Source organism: Penicillium pulvis (assembly GCF_028828015.1).
Source record: "Penicillium pulvis strain IBT 33274 chromosome Unknown contig_10_segment0_segment0, whole genome shotgun sequence".
Classification (NCBI taxonomy): domain Eukaryota; kingdom Fungi; phylum Ascomycota; class Eurotiomycetes; order Eurotiales; family Aspergillaceae; genus Penicillium; species Penicillium pulvis.
The window spans coordinates 1,856,881-1,877,221 of NW_026643071.1; the positions used below are offsets into that span (position 1 = coordinate 1,856,881).

Consider the following 20,341-nt stretch of genomic DNA (forward strand, 5'->3'; position numbering starts at 1 on the left):
GTCAGCGAATGATCTAGGTCATGCTCACTGAGTGTTCATAAACTAAAATTTACGAATATTTCAAGGCTGAAACACTTCTCAATTAGAATAGATCATGGCGGTATAACCACCACGGTTGAGCCACCCTCACTCATGGAGACCGAGTATACCTAACAGAAACCTCCGTCCTAAGATTGATATTTTCATTCTCTTTCCCAGGCGTCTGAGGCTCAATAATAGCAGTCTGACTCCCCATATCACGAAGACTACCCTGCCTAATATCCGTCTGCGTCTCTCCCTGGGAAGGATCAAAAACATTCCTCCCACGCGGTTTTGGCGGGTAGGAGATCATGTTATAGCTGTCACCTGGTGAGCTTGGAAACATGCGCACTAATAGAGGTTTTAGTGCTGGAATTGAGGCGGCTGTGATGGCTAGGCCATCTTCGACGGCAGCCCAATAGAGTAATGGGGCGAGTTCCCCTACGAATACAAGGGTTAGCGATGTTATTTCATGCAATACTTGGAAACCTTTGAAAAACTTACATGTAAAGTCAGCTTTGGCTGAAAGCGCGACAAGGTAGGTTGTTTTGACGATGGCAGCTGCACCGGCACTAGTGAATCGAGTTAGCGAGAGGTTGGTCCAGGCGGGCCCATGGATGCTTACAATACACCTAGACTCATGGCGAATGCCACGCCAAACTTCTCCTTTTTCTTCATTTGCAAATTCCAGACAATTGTCCAAGGGAGAAGAGCTAGGACAAAGTCTTGAGCACCAGAGTATGCTATTTTGAGTCAGTAAAAGAAGGTAGAAAGCAGAGTGGGACTTGTCAACTCACCTCCCACAAAAAGCGAATAGTTAGTAAAAACATCCGCAGGCCAGCACTTGGAAGGAATTGTAGGATTCCACAGATGCCGAGGGTCTTTGCATTGCAAAAACACAAAGAATGCAGTCAAGATGTTGACCAGATTCATAGTGATAATCACAAACCATAGTAATACCACCATCCATCTCTTCACCACAATTCGCATGAGTGTCACTGCAAATGATGTTTTCCCCAATGTACACGCCATGATTGCCAAAACTTCGCCTATGTCACATAGCAAGGCCACAGATATAAGATTGTTCGGGTTTTCTTCCACAACAATCAGATGGCTTCCAAGACCCACTTGTGTAGCGGCATGACATACAGCGGCGTATGCGATAAGGAGACACTGGAGAGAGATTTGAGTATTCCGTTGAAGTGGATGAAGTTCAAAGTGAAAGGAAAATTACTCACAATGGCAACAATAATGATGAAATCATCCCAGCCAAAAACCCGCTTCAAGCATACTCGCACATATAAACGACCACAAACAAAAAACAGGGGAACTATCGACATCGTCCACATAACACCCTGCACCAAAGGCGCCCTGCTCTGTTCCATGTAGGCCGCCTGCTGAGAAGTCATAATGTAGAATCTCACAAATTCAAATGTAAATGACAAGGTTTCACCCGCAACATGGGCGGCCTAGTAGAAAGACTTGTCCGGGGAAACCCCAAACATTTAAGCATTGTCAATAACGTTACTCTAAGCCCAATCAGACTAACGGAATCAGGAAATATGACAGGAGCATTTGGTGGTTCGGATGGGTCATTCATAACAAGTGGATCCTCGTCGTATAAGCAGGCCTCTGCACCAAAATGAGATCTATCATATTTCTCCCACAAATCCCTATGCAAGGCCTTCTCCCACCAAAATACCATTAAACCTGCAAGCGACGTGTAGATCACGAAACAAGAAATACGAAAGGATCAAGCGACATGTTCGAAAACAAAGCAGATCACCGTTGCATTGCCTGAGCGGCGTCTGTGCGTGGCTTTTCATTTGGTCTCTATACGCGACGACAAAGTCCTTGGCGTTTCTTCAAGCCAGATTTTCGCAATTGGAAATAATCGACGCTAAACGATATTTGGCCAGTGCCGCTGTCAAAAGTCTAGATTCATCTATATGACTTGATAGCGGTTGCCTTGTCCGGCCAGTCAGCGCCACAGGGTTACCATTGGTCTCCACATCCCGCCGTTCCCCGTTCTAAAAAGCCCAATTTGGGTATTTATTCAACTCCGCCTGGCGGAAGACAATAAGCCCAAAACTAGCTTGGAGCTAGGACCGTTCGCATTGGCCTCGTTTTCCCGTCTTCTGGAGTCAATTATCATGTTGTTTCGTTTTTGAACTCTACTAGCGTCCCTCATAGGTTCTCTAAAATGGTCATCGTTGACCATGTTTCTCCGCATTCTCCTGACATGACAGCTTCTTTGCTGTGAATGCGACGTCGTTTCATTCAATATCTGACTCCTCTTACGTACTTTGGTCTGTCCTGGGCTGTATTGGCTACAATGGCTGTGTTATCGACGCTTTCTCTTGGCTTGTGGGCCCAGGGCCTTATCGCTCTGGGACTTTTGTGTCTCACAAAGCTGATTTGGGATTATTTTCTCTCCCCATTGAAGGCTATACCCGGTCCAATCCTTGCAAAGACTACAGATCTCTGGCGTGCTGTTCATACCTACCGGGGGCGTGTCGATCTCAAGCATCTTGACTTGCATCGCAAGTATGGAACTGCGGTGCAGATTGGACCCAATTGCGTGAGCATTTCGGACCCGAATTTGATCCGCACTATCTACTCGACTCGTAATGCATGGAAGAAGGTATGACGCATTATATTTGCTTAATAGTGACATTCGTTCCTGACAATCAATCGCGAATTAAGAGTGATATGTATAGGCCAAATGATGTGCTTATCGAAGGTCATCGTTTGTCCAACCTCTTCAACTCCCAGGATGAAGAGTGGCATGATCAGAACATCCGACCTATTCGCGGACTCTGGAGTATGACCAAGGTTCTGGAATACGAACCCCTGATCGATGAGACTCTTACCAAGTTTGTGGACAAGCTTGCGCTAAGATTCGTCGATGGAGCAAATGCTGGCAAGGTCTGTCCAGCAGATGAATGGATTGGATTTTGTAAGTCAACCCCACAGCAACTTGAATCCTGAAAACTTCACTAATAAACTAGTCGCTTGGGATGTCACGGCAAACTTCAGCTTTGGCCGTCACTATGGTTTCATCGACCAAGAAAAAGACGTCGACAATCTAATCACCGACTCAACTGCTGGTTTGATCTACTTCGCCCCAGTAAATGTCCCTCCAATCCAACACACAAGCTCGACTAACCCAAAAGCAGGTCTCCCAGATCCCCTGGATAGATAATCTCCTCGACAAAAATCCCATAAAACGAATTGGCCCCAAACCAACTCTAACGGGCGTCTTGTACGCTTTCAAAGTCGCAGCAGAATACCAAGCTCAACTAGCCACCGAAAAGACCACCGCCGGCTCAGCAGGCGTATCGCACACACTAGACAAATATGTGGCTCTAAAACAATCAAACCCTGACCTAGTGAACGATCAACAGATTGTCAACTGGCTCATGCTCAGTATCCTGGCAGGTGGTGATACTAGTTCCGCAACAATGCGCGCAGTATTATATTACCTCGCAAAAGCGCCAGCAGCAGCCGCAAAACTATCATCCGAGCTGGAGGCAGCTTCGCTCCCCACTCCAGCACCTTGGGCGCTGATACGGGACCTACCCTATCTGGATGCCGTGATCCGGGAGGCTATGCGTGTTAATCCTGGTATCGCTATGATATTCGAGCGTGTCGTCCCTGAGGGTGGTTTCACGCTTCCGGATGGACGGTATCTTCCTGCTGGAACGAAGGTGGGATCTAATCCGTTTGTTACGGGTCGGGACTATGGTGTTTTTGGCGATGATGCCGATACCTTTATTCCTGATCGCTGGCTTCGGGAGAAGAATGAGAGTGAGGAGGCTTTTGATGTGAGGTTGCGGCGGATGAAGGATACAGTTGATTTTGTATTTGGGGGTGGTGGGAGAATTTGTATGGGGAGATATCTGGCTATGTTGGAGATTAAGAAGTTAATTGCAACGCTTTACAGCTTGTTTGATGTGAGTGATTCATTTTGTTTGCTGGCCTTCGTCGAGCTAACCTGTTCTAGATTCAACTTGTTGATCCTCAGCACGAGTGGAAGTATCGGGATGCTTGGTTCGTGTATCAGTATGATATGCCGATGATTATTCGGCGTCGTGCTGCAGCTCAGTGAGTTAGATGGCATTGGGAATGGAAAGTTGCAGAAGAAGATTATGTCTTGGGTTTCTGAATACACGATTCAATTTGCAAATCAATACACAAAAGCAAAGGCATACTGCAAGGATATCAAGTCCGACCCAAAGGAAAACGCCAGCACAAACACCACAAATTCAGCCCGCAAATACCCCCGTATCCAATCCAATTTCCATGCGTCATTTCATTAGTGTAGGAGAAAAAGAAAAACAAATAAAGAGGACCTGAGTAGGTCCGTCGCTTCGCCGCATTTGCGTAAAATCATTGAGGTCTGTGGTTTCACCTCATCAAATCAAGATTATTCTTTAGGCTCTTCTTGAAAGCTTACGTCGGCCTTTGACGTTTGTTTCTCGTCGTTCCGGTCGCTAGATTGTCTCTCTTCTGGTGATTCTTCACCGGTGATTTCTCCCCACCCGGAGCTTCTGCGACTGACCCGGCCAGATGCCATGGCAAGCGGGCTGCCCACTCCGGTAATGCTGGCAGCTGTGCTATCGTTGCGACCATGCGAGGGCGCAGCGCTGCGGATACTGGCCCCATCACCTGCGGTCGCGGTTGGCTTCGTGTAGAGGCTTCCTCGTTCGCCCGCAGTGTTAGCAATAGGTATGACACCAGAGGACGAGTAGACACTAATGCGTTCGGCATTGGCAAGTCCGACGATGCTGGGACGACTCAAAACACCCTGGGCGTTGAGAACAGATGCATTGGATGGCTCGACCACGTTCCCACTTAGCACACTCAGTGGCAGACTCTCGCGACTTCCACCGAACACCGACGACGGCGCCAGAGCACGCACTGAGGCATTGGTATCGAGGGAGTTCCTGCGTCGGCGTTTCGAAGAGCTGGCCAGAGTAAGGATCGATGCGTTGTCGGTCAAGACATTATTCGCTGTTGCCGTAGAGTATGTCATGGATTGACTGTGGGGTATGAGATGTGGGGGCACAGCCGTAGCGGGGGAGGACGACGAAGTTGGGAATTGGTGAGAAAATTGAACCTGCTGGCTTACAGAACTTTGCGTCGAGTGTCCATTTGCCTGGCCATTCGGTGCATTCTGCGCAGGGTATAACTGTGTCGAAGGGGCTGCCGACTGAACCGTTGTCAAGGTGGTGGTCAACGACCGAACTGACGGGCTCGGGGAGGAGAATGTGCTGCCCTCGCCTCCTCCGTTTGTACTAATGCCTCCACCCATTGTCGCCATTGTGCCCGCCTTGGAATAGGCTGCCTCTGAAATTGCGGTGTCCCCGATTGTTGATATGGTGGGGGCTGTTGACTTCGCGCCCGTCCCAGGAACATGGTTCTCATAGCCCGAATAAACCAAAGACGGATCGCTTCGAGAGTGAGACTCTCTGCAGTTGCGCTCACTGTCTTCATATGAACCATTTGTATTTGATTGCCGGTTGATCCCAGATAGTGGATAAGGGTTGTTGTTGACTTGGGTTTTCTTTCCCTTGGTGGAACCGTAGCGTTTGTTGGACCAGCGATTTGAACCGGATTCGGAGGAGCCTTTGAGGCTTGCGAGGCGCTTCATCCAACTGGAGAATGGGCGGCGGCGACCGTTGCGATCTATTGTATACCACGTCATTAGTGTGTTTCACAAAGGCCAGATGTTCTCCTGAGTGATTACCGTGCGCCCGTGAGGGCCCTTCAGCTGTAGCCATGTTGCAATCAGAATAACACGCCAGAATCAACCCTTTCCTAGGTGTTGACAACTTAGCAGGGGCAACAGTGAAGCTTCAAAGGAGTTCGCGCCGAGGCAGATGGGAGCAATGCGGATTGACTGTTTATCCGTGCACGGTAATCCTTGCAGGTCATGTGCCCCTTGATGTCATTGTGGTCTGGAATTCTTCAACTTTGTTTTCAAAAATAGATCGACTCTCTGGCTTTCAGCTTCGGTTCTTGAGAACCTGCGGTTTCTCCAATTTACCATTTTACCTGGACAATGTGACAATCATGATAAAGTGGCAAAGTTCTTGCATCATTGCATCTCAGCCGTCGTTGCTATGGAAAACATAGTTCTTTTGAACGATCTACACAACATTTGAGCATGCGAATGCTCCTATCATGGCATCATCAGGAACAAGAATTCAAGTACTCCCTCCAGATGTTGCTGCCAAGATCAAATCCTCCACCTCGATCACTCATCTGAACGGAGTCATTTTGGAATTGGTTAAAAATGCACTGGATGCAAATGCCAGCACGGTCCACATCTCAGTGGACTTCAAGCGCGGAGGGTGTATTATCGAAGATGACGGCGATGGAATTCGTTCCGTCGAATTCGAGTCAACCGGGGGGCTCGGGAAGGCACACCGTATGTCTCTCTATATGGATCGCCGACAAATCGCTAATTCAGGACAGACACTTCTCAGTTCCAGAAGACTGGCAAATATGGCCATCGGGGGCTTTTTCTATCCGCTCTTAGTGCATTGTCCTTGCTTACCGTGACATCTTGTCATATCCACCAGCAGACTACAAACTCTGTCATATTTCATCGTTCAACGCCCTTGGCGCGTTTGATTCCCGCACCTGCGCACCAAAATCTTCGTTTTAGTGGACATGGCACATGTGTGACGGTAAATGACCTTTTTGGCAACATGCCGGTGCGCGTCAAGCGTCGAGCCCTTGTCCTTGAACGACCAGATGAGTTAGATCGAGAATGGGATAACCTGAGATACTCGCTGGCTTCTCTTATGCTGGCAAACCCTCTGCTCTCGAAGTTAATTCTTTCTGATGCAGAACGAGCTAAAAGAGTCTCGATTCGTCTGAACAGATATATACAGGATGGACATGCCGATTTCGGCAACACAATCGATCTAAGTCGCATTGGATCAATTCTCGCGCAATCGGGAATGATAAATTCCAGAAACATGGATTCATGGCATGTCATATCGGCCAAGGTTCCCGATCTCACAATCTGTGCCGCAATATCCATTGTGCCCAGTCCTTCGAAAAGGCTCCAGTTCATTTCTCTGGGCAATGATCCGGTCCTCTCAAATGGTGCAAATCTTCTCTACAGCGAGATAAATCGTTTAATATCTCTATCCGATTTTGGAAGCTCTGGAAACATATCTCGCAGCACCACTGCGACGTGCCCATCCCCTGTCCTGGGCAACTCTGAAGCCCCAAGCAGTATCAGTGGCAAAACCTGGGCAAAGCCAGTCAATAAGTGGCCAATGTTTTATATACGTATCGACACTAGTGCAAATCTACCATTGGGTGATGATGGGGACGAGGTCCCCCCGAGCTCAGACAAGTCCTTTCAACGTGTCACTGACCTCCTCGAGGCAATGATCTTGGAATTTCTCAAGCAACAGAACATGCGACCCCGTATCACCAAGCGACAAGGGAGAATATCAGATCAAACCCAAGAGGGCCCTTCTGTTGGTCCAAGTCGTGCACGGTCGTCCTCCAAGCAACGATGTGCGGGATCAAGCACGAAAGAAGGTTTCAGCGATAATCTCAAGCTTCCGTCATTCCAGCGACCACAGAGGGTCAATACTTCTCAGAATTTGAATAATTGGACCAGAGTAAAGACTGCAAAAGGACTTGATACTCATGCTCTACCCAGCCAAGATACTTCCAATCGGCTTCATGGACAGCTTCTGTCTCTGCCTGAACATCCTCAAAGCCGCTCATTGCGAGAGGAAAATGCTACAGATATGTTGCTGAATGTTTCCCAAAAACGCAGCAAAGAAGCCAGTCCAGAAAGTGAAGATGAAATCCAGACGACGGACAGGCTAATCCCTTGGATTGATCAGCGCACCGGGAAAACACATATGATCAATTCCCGAACGGGTCAGACAGTTGGGTCAACGGTGGCTAGTCGTTTCACAAGACCTACTCTACTAGGAAGCACTAAAGCAAACTCATCAAGCCCGAAAGTCTGGATAGAAAACCTACTGAAAGCATGGGACAACCCTACGTTTACCCGCACGGAAATGCCTTTACCAAGTTATGATCTTGAAGCTGATTTTTGCAATCCCGATGGTTCATCTCGCAGTTGTCCTCATGATATTGGGACTCTAGAGGCTGCTGGTGTTGCCAAATTCAGAGGAAAGCTGCAGCGTCAAAGCCTATCAAGCGCCACCATCATCGCACAAGTCGATCAAAAGTACATTCTTGCCAAACTTGGCGCAGCACCTTCGCAGAGTGCTGGTATACAGGAGGCAGTCTTAGTACTGATCGACCAACATGCAGCAGATGAACGTTGCCGAATCGAACAGTTGTTCGAAGAAATGTTCATTCCAACAGAGTCGCCGTATGAGACTAAAGTTCGCACTGTTGAAATCAACCCAATTGTCTTCAAAATCTCATCTACTGAAGCTACGCTTTTTCACAAGTATTCTAGCTTCTTTCAAGACTGGGGGATTCATTATAACATGGGTGAAACCTCAGCGTCCGAGTTCACTGTCTTGGTTCATTTAGTACCGGCCCTCATTGCAGAGAGATGCCGATTGGAACCTACTTTGATTATTGAGTTGCTTCGCCGCGAGATTTGGACAAACGAGGAAGTTGGTAGGAAACCACTGGGCCCGGCGATGGCTTCTGGAGATAACCACACCGAGAGGTACGGCATGATATTCGACGGGAATGGATTTTTTCCCATGGGAAAGTCTATGCCGCATTCTTGGGTACAAAGGATGAAGGGCTGCCCCACTGGCATCTTTGATCTTCTTAACTCCCGTGCATGTCGCAGTGCCATCATGTTCAACGACCCATTGAGCATCGATGATTGCAGGACATTGATTTCGAGGCTGGCTCGATGTGCATTCCCATTTCAGTGCGCCCATGGACGACCGTCCATGATACCCATTCTCGATCTTCGTCCACGGCCAGAATACAAGGCTGACTCTTTTGCTGGAGGCATGACTGCTGATTGTGATGATTACGATGACTCAGGCATGAATTTTATAGAGGCGTTCCAAGCGAAATATGTCCATTGAGTGATTGGTCTCCTCTTTCAAGCTTTGATACTCTGCCAATTGAGAGTTCCAGTGCTATGTTGTGGCCTCAAATCCAGCCGATATTGTATCTAAGTGCATAACGAGACTGCTGGACCAGCTTGCCAGGACGTTCAGATCAACTCGTAGTGCCTGCTGTCGCTTGGCCTTCCCCATTTTTACTGTGTTCTCTAGAAAACGGGAGCGACTCCGTACAACATTTTGTCTCCGCAATAATAGACTTTGCTCGATAGAGTACTTCCAAAATCTCCTCTTCTTGGGGTACTTTATCGCTCATGTGCTTATCTTTCCAGAAGAAGGGTATATATCTCGTGTTGGCTATGACTTGGATGAGACGGTTTTCGATATCCTCGCTTGTCGTTTGAGCAGACCTATCGTGCTCTTTAGGGGGTCTTAAAGCCGAATATCTTATATTTATGCTGCTGACCCCATATTGGAGCTCCTCGACAAACATTTGAAGATCACCATATCTTATGAGGCCTATATGTTGCGTCGCTGTTCCACCTAACCTCCGGATCAGGCTATCCACCTTTTGTGCCGCTGGAAGGATAGCATTGGACACTTCTTTCGATTGAGGTGAATCGAGTCCAGTAGTTTCGGCAAGAGAAACGCTTGTAGTGTTTTCCGGGGGCCGATTGCCCACAGCTCTCTGGGAATTGAGCTGACTGGCTCTGGCAACGCTTGCAACTTCCTTGGTGGGAGATGATGTATCATCGGCCGAAAGAATAGTTTTGTTCCTTTTTGAAAGGGATTTAAACCACATCCCGAGCTCCTTCCAGCCAACCTTTGGAGAAGTGAAGATATGATATAGAATAATCAATCCGCTATATGGATATAGATTCCAAGCCTGCGGTGCTTTCGTAGTCAATCTTCGTTAACAGGAGTGGTTCTTTTACAATAGTGGTGGAAATCCATTTATTTCTGTGGATATCTCTGACTTTAAAGGGAATGAGTCATATTGACGTCTCGGGAGTGATAGCCTCGTATTCCATAATTACTGATGGGTTCCGATAAATGAATATATATATAGAGGTGGCCCTTGACAAACACCAAACAGCAAAAGAAAATGTGGCAACCAACAGATCAGGCGACTTTGCCCGGATTATGCAAGATCGAGTGAATCATAGCCCTGTGGATCACAGTCCACAAAGCAAAGTGAACACCGGTTCGAAGAACGAAGGAGGAGCGAAGAAGGAAGCAGGAGCACTTGTATAGGTGTGGTTAGGCATGGGCTCTTCATTTGTACCGATTATCAAATTTGTCTCTCGTTCCTATATCTTTCTTCAGAATATGTATATTCATTCTTGGAGTTCTTCCAGAAATAACATCGATGTCATTGAGGGCTTGGTTTTGACTGTTTGCCACTTTCAAGGCCTCTGATACCGAGTGCAGACTTATACGCTTTCCATTACCTAGATAAAAATGCCGGACGGCACTCCTTAATACGCTCGGCCTGTCAGGTAACTTCCAGTAACCTAAGAAGGTAATCTTACTTTGGCATCTATCAAATAACTCATTATAGCAGCTTCTTAGTGATGTGAGGCCGAAAGGGAGAAAGCAATACTTGTGCGTAAGCTGGATTCGGCCGACTTTATTTACATTCTGATTCATACATTTAGGCAATCAAGGTCAAACTCGAGTTCAGTTTGACGATGTGCAAATCCAACTTTAGCCGAAAGGTCTTGGCGGGTGGCTTAAGCCATCTCAACCCTAGTTGATATATCACATCCACAACGTCAAATACCACCCCTCACCTCTACAAAAGGCCAAAGCCAATACAAAACCATACCATCTCTCTGGACGTAAAGCTGAATACAAGTAAAGAACTCGAAACAGCACCTGGTAGGAATGACGTTGTCCCAAGCCCTCAGCTAGCCACTACCATCTAAGGTCATACAAGCAGGAGCCAGCATGAACCAGATCAGCAATGCATAGCATTATTCTGCAGAAAATATGCAGGATTTGAATAGTTCTAGATTAGTCTCATTCTATATGCAGATCCACCCGTAAGATGTAGTCACGGGTTTTTTTTGTACAGCGTCCCAAACTTACGAGTTGACGTATCCCTTGCATTGCATAAGGCTCGTGGGGGTCCGATCTGAACTGACGTGGCATGGACTTGATACCATATTAGGCAAATGATGGAGGGGTAATATGCAAGGCCTGTTCTATTCTTTTGATATGAAACGGGATACATCACTTAACCCCTCATTTGAAAGGTTTGCCTTGTTACATTTGATTAAGTTGAATGTCAATGCGATGGTTTTGATGATAAGAGGGCTGTGTAACTTTGTTTGTTGGGGCTTATGCAGCTGGTGGTAGGGATAGGAAGTCCGGGGAAATCGAGGTAGAGGGGGGTAGGGTATGACTCTTTCCAGAGACAGGGACATACTCATCACAATATGGATATCAGTTCAGCTACAGGGAACAATCAGTCAAGTATGGCTCATGCTTCGTGGAAGTCAATTCCACCAATAGAATTTATATGTTTTTCTAACACAGTATTCAACCTTGTTATGCAAGTCTTGTTCTACGTCTGTCTGACTGGTCTGGATAGGCCAGCCCACATTCGAGAGACTCTATCTAATTTGGGTGTTCGAGACTTTTGTATCTGAGATCTACGTTACTAGAACAGCACCAAACATCTCTAAGAATGTGAAACAGCACATAATCTTTACAAGCTCCGTAGCGAGTTTGCGCTTTAACGGGATAGTGAAACTGGCTCGGCGGTATGAAGATCATCGGCCTGGGAGCAATGCCTAGTCAAAGGGCAGGTATACATAGCGCATTTTTTGCAAATTTTTTATATTTGTATTCTGGGGTGACGTGTGAGAGTCTAGCTACTATGCCCGATTCAGAATGAAAGTCCAAAAGTGTGAACAGCAATGTCCCAGTTCGGGCATGATGAGTCAGAGTCAAGATGATGCGGTTGGACTAGAAGGGCGTATAACAGCAAGAGAAAGATGATCCGTGGCTCTTCTTTTGCCTTTCAACAATGTAGTTGAGGTCTAGAGTAGTGTCTAATGTACAACATGGCTATAAATCGGCTCTCTGCCTTTGATCACTGCTCGGAGGTTCCTGGGTTCTCCAGCGCGTAAAGCTCCCTACTCAGAGTAGATTAGACTATCAATACAATGAAACAAAAGATAAAGGCTGGCAGTTCATGAATTTTTGGATGCCGTACCTGATGTAGTCATGCGCTAGTCGGCCCACAAGGCTGCGGCCGAGGCTGCGACTTGATGTCCATTCCTCAGGAGCGAAGAGGTCAAACATGCCCACTTTGTGTAAAGTTGGGATCGCCGATTGTATAGCTGGCTCAAGCTCAGCTTTTATAGTCTCATCGCCTTCGTCGTAGGCCTTGATGTTGACCAGCAAGGCTCCAACTGTTCCAGTGGGCACCTTTCGACCGTCTGGCAGAGTGATGACTGGGAAGGTTCCAGCGGCAGTCCCAAGGGTCTTGTTGTTGGTCTCTTGTAAGGCGTCAGTGGACATACTGACGGAGAAATGGCAAGAAGAGGCAAGGAAAGGCTTTTAATAATTTCGGATGAAGCTGAGATGGTGGTCGTTTTGGGGCCGCTACTGCCTTTAAGTAAGAGAGCCCCGGACCCACTTCATTCGGGTCCCCGGACACTCCGCGGACCTCATAGATCTCAAGTGGAAGAGCCTAAATCAATACAAGATAAATCTAAACGAATGAAAATGAATATTCATGGTGTTTCTTGGATGAAATGATGCTCAGAGGCTGCTGGCTCTACTAGTCACCTCCTGCTCTACACTAAGCTCCCAGTGACAACCATCATCATCCCCATTAACTTCAGCCTTCCGAGTCTCATCTGCCTGAATATGTATTCTCCATAAATATGCTCCATAATTCGTGCTACGTACACATACTCTCTCTACAATTTTAAGGCCGAGTCCTGTCGGACTTCCGCTTGGTGTCAAATTTTCCAAATTGAGCGACGGCATAGCGTGAGCATTGCATCATTTGGCCATTATTACAGATATCATACAAATGTCGCAGTGTAAAATACCTGAAATATGAATGGAAAAGAGTCATATCTAACTTCCAGCGTATTGAAGACATCATCCGCTTCCCCCTGTGGGAAGCTCGATTTTCGTTCTTGATATCGGGGCTCGCGACTAGTATGAATCGGTTACCCCGGATTTCGCCAACCATGGAACCTCTTGCAACTTGATCTTGAACAATATTAACATTTCCTTTACTGTCGACGGGCCTGTCTAGATCCATGGATTAGTATAAACGGTATTTTGCAAGGGCATGACTATATAAGACCCCCCTGGTTTTCTCCCAGCTTTTTTTCTTTTCCTTCCTCCATCCATGCCCGTGAAGATTATATCTATCAAATGTCGCCTCGGTCTTCCCAGTGTGCTCATTGGGGTTCACTTCGCAAGAAGCAAGAGCCCCAATGGGTCTGGTCCTACAAACAACGACAAGAATCATTAGACAAGATCAACTTCTATCTACGCAACTCCACAGACGGTCTTACTGAGACCCTCAAACACCAATGTAAAATGCAATTAGTTCATCTCGACTACCTTACTGGTGCTACTCCTTCTTCGCCTGGCACACCATGGTTCCAGCCCGAGCCCGAGGTTGAGCTGAACCCGTGTTTATTCACTGGTCTGCGGACCGGCCAATTCTTCAAGGCTCATGATGAGATTCGCTCATCTCCGGGTATGGCTCAGAGCAAGTGCGATCAGTTGCTTGGAACAGCACTGGCCGCTGAGTTCGCCAAGCAACGCAAAACTGCTCGGATTGATGGAGAGCGTCCGTCGTCGATGTATGAGACATTCACGTAAGCTCTACACCCTTTCATTCAATGACTGGTGACCTAACATGCTTTCTACAGTCCTTGTGAGAAGACTACCAAGCGGCTTGCTTTCCTTCCTGGCAAAGTTCGTCGGATGGATCAGACTGTCGACGACAGAAGCAGCCACCGGATCATTACTCTGGAAGCCAATGAACTGGCCGACCAACTCCAGCCAAGTGTCAATGAGCTGGAAACCATGGTCATCTTCCTTCGAGATGCGATGTACGATGGAGCAAAGGCTATGCGGAATCCCCGTTACCGTGCTGAACTGATCGAGTTCCATCACTTCTTCCCAGTAAGTGACGTCCAACCTCATTCACCTGCAAATCAGATTGACAACAAAAGACTCTCATGGTCTCCATCTACCACGGAGCCCAAGCCCGTGTATTATATGGTTGCTTTGATGGAAACCAATTGGAGGTGCAATACACCGATGTCCAACAGTTTACTGAAGACGGGTTCTACGACCAAATTCAAGGTCTCCTGACTTGGTCTCTGCCCTTCTGTCTATGGGATACAACAACCATCCCAAGACTGGCATCTATCATTGAGGAAGAGGAAAGTGATGAGTGTTCCACTCCGGCGCATGGAGTCGCGCGCGCGTACCAGCCACCACAAGAGGCGAAAGCCCACTTCATGTTGGTTCCGCCCATTGAAGTACTGGATACGAAGGCGGCGGCGAAGGCAGCCAAAAAAGCGAAGAAGGAGATGGAGAAGAAGGAGATGGAGAAGAAGCAAAAGGAGTTGAACAAAAAGCAAAAACAACAAAAAAAGATGGCGTACGGGCTGATCAAGCCCCGAAAAAAGTGATTCTCGAAAACCCGAAAACACCACAAAGCACAAAAAAAGAGATGACGAGAGACTGAGGGGACGTTGAAGACAGATTGACAACATTGTGAAGTGAAAGTGATTGTACAGTGACTGATATCATATATGAGACTGACTATACCATGTGACTGATGACTGATGACAAGATTGATACCCATATTTGCATTTACATCTGTTGCATCTGTCAAAATTCAAGTTCAAGCTTCATGTACCATCGGGGATGAAGTCAAGTGAAACGAAAAGAAGATAGAGTGCGCAACAACAAAACAACAACCCCGAGTTTCGTTCACGGCTGCCGTTCGCGGTGGGCCATGACCCGTGGATGGGATGAAGGAGAGTCAAAACATCTACTGTACTCTAATTTTTTTTCATAATTGGCTGGAACTTGTTTGGCATGATCTGGTTCTTGATTGTATCATTTTTTGTTTTGCCTAGTCGTACGGGCCCTGTGTACGACACCCAAGCAGGACTTGCACCTTTACGCGGTGCTTGGGATAAGTAGCCTTTATGGTGAAACCAAGCAAGTCAATTAGTAAACTACTGTACACTACAGACGTACATCACAAGTCAGAGTTACAGTTATTATAGGAACAGATAGAATTCAAAAGCATGATAGCATTCCAGCTTTCAATTGTACAAAAGCCGTGAGGCCTATCCTTTCTAAGGATTAACTTAAACAAAGAATAATAAGTAATGTAACCCTTTTCCTGCCTTGATATCCCCCAAAGAAAAAAAAGAAACAACCAAAATGAAATGAAAGGCCCTGTGGTATACTCCAATTTTCCCTGGACCCGATTTCCATTTCCGTTGCCGCTTTTTCTGATGCCAGTCCAGTTCAGTCCCCGTGGGAACCATGAAAAAAAAGACACGAGCGCCGCCCGAATAAAAAAAAATAAAAAGGATATTCACAGAACATGTAACAGATTGAAAGAGAAAGAAAAGCGAGAGATGCTGCCTGTCGTAAGGTAGAAGATTGAATAAAACACCAAGCAATTAACTCGCAAATGAGGGTGCAGGTCATCAGGTCATGAAAGAAGTAGTGATAGGAAGAGGGGTATAATATCACGAATATTAGCCATGAGTCTCAACGGACTTAGGCTTGGACATATGTGTCCAGGAGAACAAGTCGAACTTGTCTTTAGCATTCTCAAGTATGGAAGGAGGATGAGATTCGCACGGTGTCTGGGGTTGAGATGCAGATGGAGTTTGAGGTGGTAATTGAATTGTCAAATTGGGACCACTGCGGGATGGGTCTCGGGGCTCGACAACAAGGGAGCGACGATAGAAGGTCTGAGCGGTTGTTTCGCCATTGGAGCGGACGCGGACAAGCTCATTCTGCATCCAGGTTTGGAGCTCGGGGATTTCGGTGAGACGGTAGGGGATCTGGAATCGTTGAAGTTCACTGATTATCCGGGCTGTCTTCATGTGCTTGTCGAAGTTGATCACGGCCCGTTCACCGTCATCGGTTGGCAGGTTACGGAGAGACTGGTTGCCGTGATCGACGAAGGTGAGATCGGTCAGGTAGGTTCCGACGAAGGGCAGACACGGTGGGACGTGGTTCTGGAGACGCTGTCGGAGGACAGCGTAGTTGCGGGAAACATCGACAATGCTGCGGAGGTTCTCCAAGGTGGCCTTGGTCTTCGCAGACACAATGTCCCAGGTACGCTTCAGCCGCGAAATCATCGACAGGTTCAAAGAGCAGATAATGGCCATGAGAGAGTCGTAGTTGTTAAGCTCCAGACACTTATTGGCAATCTTAACCCAGTGCTTAATGGTGACAGCCCGTTTCTTGGGCTCCTCAAGATAGAGGATAGAGTCAGCCACCAAGTGAGCGAGGTCAGTCGACAAGGTCGACATGGCACGAACATTGACTGCGAGCGATCCCGACTTGCGGGTCCATTCGGTGTCGAGAAGTTCCTCGGGGAGAATAGAGCAGAAGATACGAGACTCCTTGATAGTCAATTGCCGAGCCAACTCTAACGGGTCAAAGTCCAAGATGGTAATCGAGGACTCGCCAGTCTTCCACTGCTTCAGCAGGTTGATCTCCTTCTTGCCAAGGACGGGAGGGGGAAGAGGGGTGTCGGGATGGACGTATTGAGCAATGGATGTGTTGGTCTTGCCCATGGAGGACACCAGACGAGGAACGACGGGGCCATGAACAGCAGATACCTTATCCGCCAAGTCGAGAAGACGCTTGCCGGCAGTAGGCAAGTCATTTGTCAGACGGTTCTTGGCGAAATCGACAATGAACTCCAAAGCATCGTTGTCACGGTCATGGCGCCAGTGAGACTCGAGCCAACCCTTGAAGATGTTGTAAACGCGCAAACGAACGGGGCCAGCCGCATGGGGGGTATCTCCGATGTATTCGAATCGCTCGGCAAGCGCTTCGGCAAACTCCTGGGGGGTAGCGAAGAGACGGAATGTGAGGTAAAATGTGGAGACGAACATGGCATCAGGGGTGGATTGGTGAGCGGTAAGCTTCTCAATCAAAGCGCGAAGACTACCGCCCATAATCTGACCCTCCTTGTAGATCAGCTCATGCGCATAGGTCTTCTCAAGGAGATGAGCTTCTGTCTCTTCATTCTCCTCGGCCAAGGTCGAGCGGCTCAAACTCTCCTTCAGCGATGGCCCGTGGAAGCTTCCTTGGAAGCTACCACTGATGTCAGGGGAAGTGGCGCGAGTCGAGGTCTGTGACACACCGCTCATCTCAGAGTCACGGGTGTGGCTATTGTATGTAAAGCTGCTACCCATGCTTGTCACACCGCGACCGAAGGATTCACTCACGTCGGACTTGGGGTGGCTTTCACGGTAACTGCTGTCGTATGAAGAGAAGGAAGACATTTCCAGGTTGGGAGGGAGGATTGCAGAGGATGGGTTTGCGGAATTGATGGAGGCAAGGTGGGATTGGAATGAAGAGGGAGTAGTGGAATCAGTGAGAGCAGGGGTCGATGGAGAGGAGTAAGTTGTGTTTGGAATAGTGAGTGGGGGAGGGGGAAGTCGCAAGGAAAGGTCTTGCGATTTCTCGTTTTTCGGAGTGTCGTCCTGTGAAGTAACAATACCAGGTGCGTCTTCGCTGGGTTCCAATTCCTCATTCAGGGGCTCAAGCTCAATGTCTCCAATCTGTTCTAGCACCATGCGAGACTTGGCCAGACAGTTTCCGGCAGCTCGCACGCAGTCAGTCGCAGCATCCACAAGACGCTTGCCCTGGTCTGGCATCAAGATCAAATCATCGTCTTGCGAGGCGGCGGGGCGGAATACGTCGCGAGCGGCCTGAACCAGCTCCGCTAAACGCTCGCACATCGACTCACGGGCCTCCTCGAGTAAAACACTGTGCTGGCTGTCATGCTGGCAGACAGCCTCCACAACATCCAACAATGACCGGCAGGATTGCACGGCTTGTTGGGTGGTCACGACCAACTCTGTGGATGATCGCGACTGCATGTGGAGGCCAATGAAAGACCCAAGGACGCCAAGAAAAGCATCGTATGCTGTTCCCAATCGCTCTGATGCGAGGTTCTGGGAGCGAATAGCAGGCGAGGCGCCCGAGTATGACACACGATGAGACACTGAAATGCGTTTGGTGGCCACGGAAACGGGTCGAGATGGATGATCTAGCATCTCTGTGCGTACCGATGCACGACTGACACCCATCCGGCTGCGGCTCATCTGTCGAGATTCGTTCCGTTCGGTGCATGTATCGGACATAGGGCCACTCTCGACAGTGAAGGTCTCCGACGCGGGTGTGGGAGGCATATCATACTGGGTCGAACCATCGCCCGCAGATTCAAGCTCAGCAATTGTCCGGCTCAAGCCCACTTCCTCATTCCACACATCCAGAAAACGCACTCCACGGGTCACAATTTTAAATGCCTTCAGAAGCATCTCATCCAAGATGGCCTCTACCTCATCATCCGCAGGGCTGCCATTAGCGACTTCTTGAAACTTTTTAGCAGTCTTCACAAGCGACGACAGATCAGATAGCAGTGCCTTCCGAATCCTCCGTAGTCCATCATAATTCTTAACCAGAGGCGCTTCCCTTGTTAAGCATTCTGCCTTCTCCTGCAGGGGGTTAGTTGTGTCGGTGGTGACATAGCCTGATCTGGACATACCAGAAGGAATCGAACGCCAGCAATGGGGCCTCGCATCAAATCTTGGTTTCCAAAATCCTTTAAAGATGATCCACATCCTCCTCGTATAATGTCCCAGAAGTCTGTCAGCGCCTTTAACAAAGGACGCATGGGCAATTGATCGTATGCTTCGCAATAATTCGTTGGTAACCAGCCTCGATGTCCAGAATCTAACAAGGTACCATCGGCCCAGCCATTGGTGTGAACGGAGTGAACCAGAATGATATCTCCCTGATCTAAGGGAAGAGTAACGGTCGATGGCGAAACATTTCCAGCCGGGTGGAAAGGGTAGAATGCGCGGAGATAGTTGTGAAATACAGCCCTCGGGGCTTCTGTTGGTTCTGATGGTTCCATATTGATGTTTATTCCTTGCGGTGTTATTGGCGGAGTAATCTCAGACTGGCCGTGATTCAAGTAGAAACGACCGGATGTGCACTGGGTATCGGTATCGGTATCGTCGGGTTCAGCGTTGGGTATATTCAAATTCGACTTGGCGATCTTTAACGGGGCAATATTCGGCTTCATTGAGACCATATCTGTGTCGACACTCGAGGGTATCATTCCCAAAAAGCCGTTCGTGGTCGCGGACCGGGGCGTTCAAACGATGGATGCAGTTGACATGCTTCAATGGACCAGATTCAGTGAAGAAGTGGCGAGTTGGTAATCAGGGATAAGGCGGGGGGGGATTGGATCGCCAGAAAGGCTGGGGATGATCCTAGAACATTCAATTGTCAATTGAGGGGGCGCCAAAGTCAAGTGCGCGGTGATCAGATAGCGGAGGACTATAGGGTGTTTGTGTTGGAATGCCCAAATTCCAAGGGAGGGTCGGAGGGCAAGAATGCTGGGGAGTGTAGGGCAAAGGGCAAAGAGCCCCCGGGCATAGGGATTTTGAAAAGTCTCGGAAGTTTACACACCCAAACAATAAACAATTGGATAAAACTATAAACAGTAGACTTCCTGCATAGAAGTCCGGAACATTGAACAGCCTTGCCGAAGGGGGATGACCAGTCGCAATTCAATTGTAACGCTCGAGTCCCCACAGGAGTGTCAATGCGAGGTTGGGAGTAATGCACCTTATGAAGGGAGTCCAGTGGCCCAGCCCTGTGGATGAAGATCGCAGCAAGGACGAAAGCCGCAATGAAACTGACTGGCAGTGGATGACGAAACGGAATTTCCCTTATTTATTGGGTGAACGGGATCCCACGCAAGGGCGGAGAGAAGGGATGAATGAATGTTATATTACCACCGGCGGCAATGAGTGAACACAAACGAGTCAAAAAGAGGGACTGGGAAAGAGAAAAGGGAGGAGAGGGAATAAGAGCTCTCTCTCGAGGACCCATTTGATTCTTTCTGGGGCTCGATCGGGACGATCCATGTGGGACTGTATTGGTCATGTATTGCTGCGTGACGATGATGTAATGTAACCAGTCGATACAAAGATTACGGCTTA

General features: G+C 48.1%; 7 protein-coding genes across 7 annotated transcripts; 3 read left to right on the forward strand and 4 right to left on the reverse strand.

Moving 5' to 3' along the window:
• Positions 1-130: 130 nt before the first annotated feature.
• Positions 131-1,427, reverse strand: N7503_000726 (uncharacterized protein; the record flags this gene model as incomplete). The annotated part of the gene is made up of 5 exons (XM_057060287.1): positions 131-459; positions 523-590; positions 644-761; positions 816-1,191; positions 1,257-1,427. 5 exons carry the CDS (start codon positions 1,425-1,427, stop codon positions 131-133), a joined length of 1,062 nt encoding a protein of 353 aa, XP_056927210.1.
• Positions 1,428-2,353: 926 nt separating this feature from the next.
• On the forward strand, positions 2,354-4,129 carry N7503_000727 (cytochrome P450; the record flags this gene model as incomplete). Its single annotated transcript, XM_057060288.1, has 5 exons — positions 2,354-2,662; positions 2,725-2,977; positions 3,030-3,148; positions 3,198-3,974; positions 4,025-4,129. The coding sequence occupies 5 exons, from the start codon at positions 2,354-2,356 to the stop codon at positions 4,127-4,129; spliced, it is 1,563 nt and encodes a 520-aa protein (XP_056927211.1).
• A 318-nt stretch (positions 4,130-4,447) lies between these two features.
• Positions 4,448-5,804, reverse strand: N7503_000728 (uncharacterized protein; the record flags this gene model as incomplete). The annotated part of the gene is made up of 2 exons (XM_057060289.1): positions 4,448-5,709; positions 5,771-5,804. The coding sequence occupies 2 exons, from the start codon at positions 5,802-5,804 to the stop codon at positions 4,448-4,450; spliced, it is 1,296 nt and encodes a 431-aa protein (XP_056927212.1).
• A 403-nt stretch (positions 5,805-6,207) lies between these two features.
• On the forward strand, positions 6,208-9,086 carry N7503_000729 (putative DNA mismatch repair protein (Mlh3); the record flags this gene model as incomplete). Its single annotated transcript, XM_057060290.1, has 2 exons — positions 6,208-6,454; positions 6,502-9,086. The coding sequence occupies 2 exons, from the start codon at positions 6,208-6,210 to the stop codon at positions 9,084-9,086; spliced, it is 2,832 nt and encodes a 943-aa protein (XP_056927213.1).
• A 3,079-nt stretch (positions 9,087-12,165) lies between these two features.
• N7503_000730 (uncharacterized protein) lies at positions 12,166-12,596 on the reverse strand (the record flags this gene model as incomplete). The annotated part of the gene is made up of 2 exons (XM_057060291.1): positions 12,166-12,208; positions 12,289-12,596. The coding sequence occupies 2 exons, from the start codon at positions 12,594-12,596 to the stop codon at positions 12,166-12,168; spliced, it is 351 nt and encodes a 116-aa protein (XP_056927214.1).
• An 873-nt stretch (positions 12,597-13,469) lies between these two features.
• On the forward strand, positions 13,470-14,746 carry N7503_000731 (uncharacterized protein; the record flags this gene model as incomplete). The annotated part of the gene is made up of 3 exons (XM_057060292.1): positions 13,470-13,921; positions 13,976-14,231; positions 14,282-14,746. 3 exons carry the CDS (start codon positions 13,470-13,472, stop codon positions 14,744-14,746), a joined length of 1,173 nt encoding a protein of 390 aa, XP_056927215.1.
• A 1,089-nt stretch (positions 14,747-15,835) lies between these two features.
• N7503_000732 (guanine nucleotide exchange factor) lies at positions 15,836-19,853 on the reverse strand (the record flags this gene model as incomplete). The annotated part of the gene is made up of 3 exons (XM_057060293.1): positions 19,806-19,853; positions 18,874-19,606; positions 15,836-18,823 (listed from the first exon to the last, which is right to left on the reverse strand). Exons 2-3 carry the CDS (start codon positions 19,450-19,452, stop codon positions 15,836-15,838), a joined length of 3,567 nt encoding a protein of 1,188 aa, XP_056927216.1. The 5' UTR covers positions 19,453-19,606; positions 19,806-19,853.
• Between the last annotated feature and the right edge of the window lie 488 nt (positions 19,854-20,341).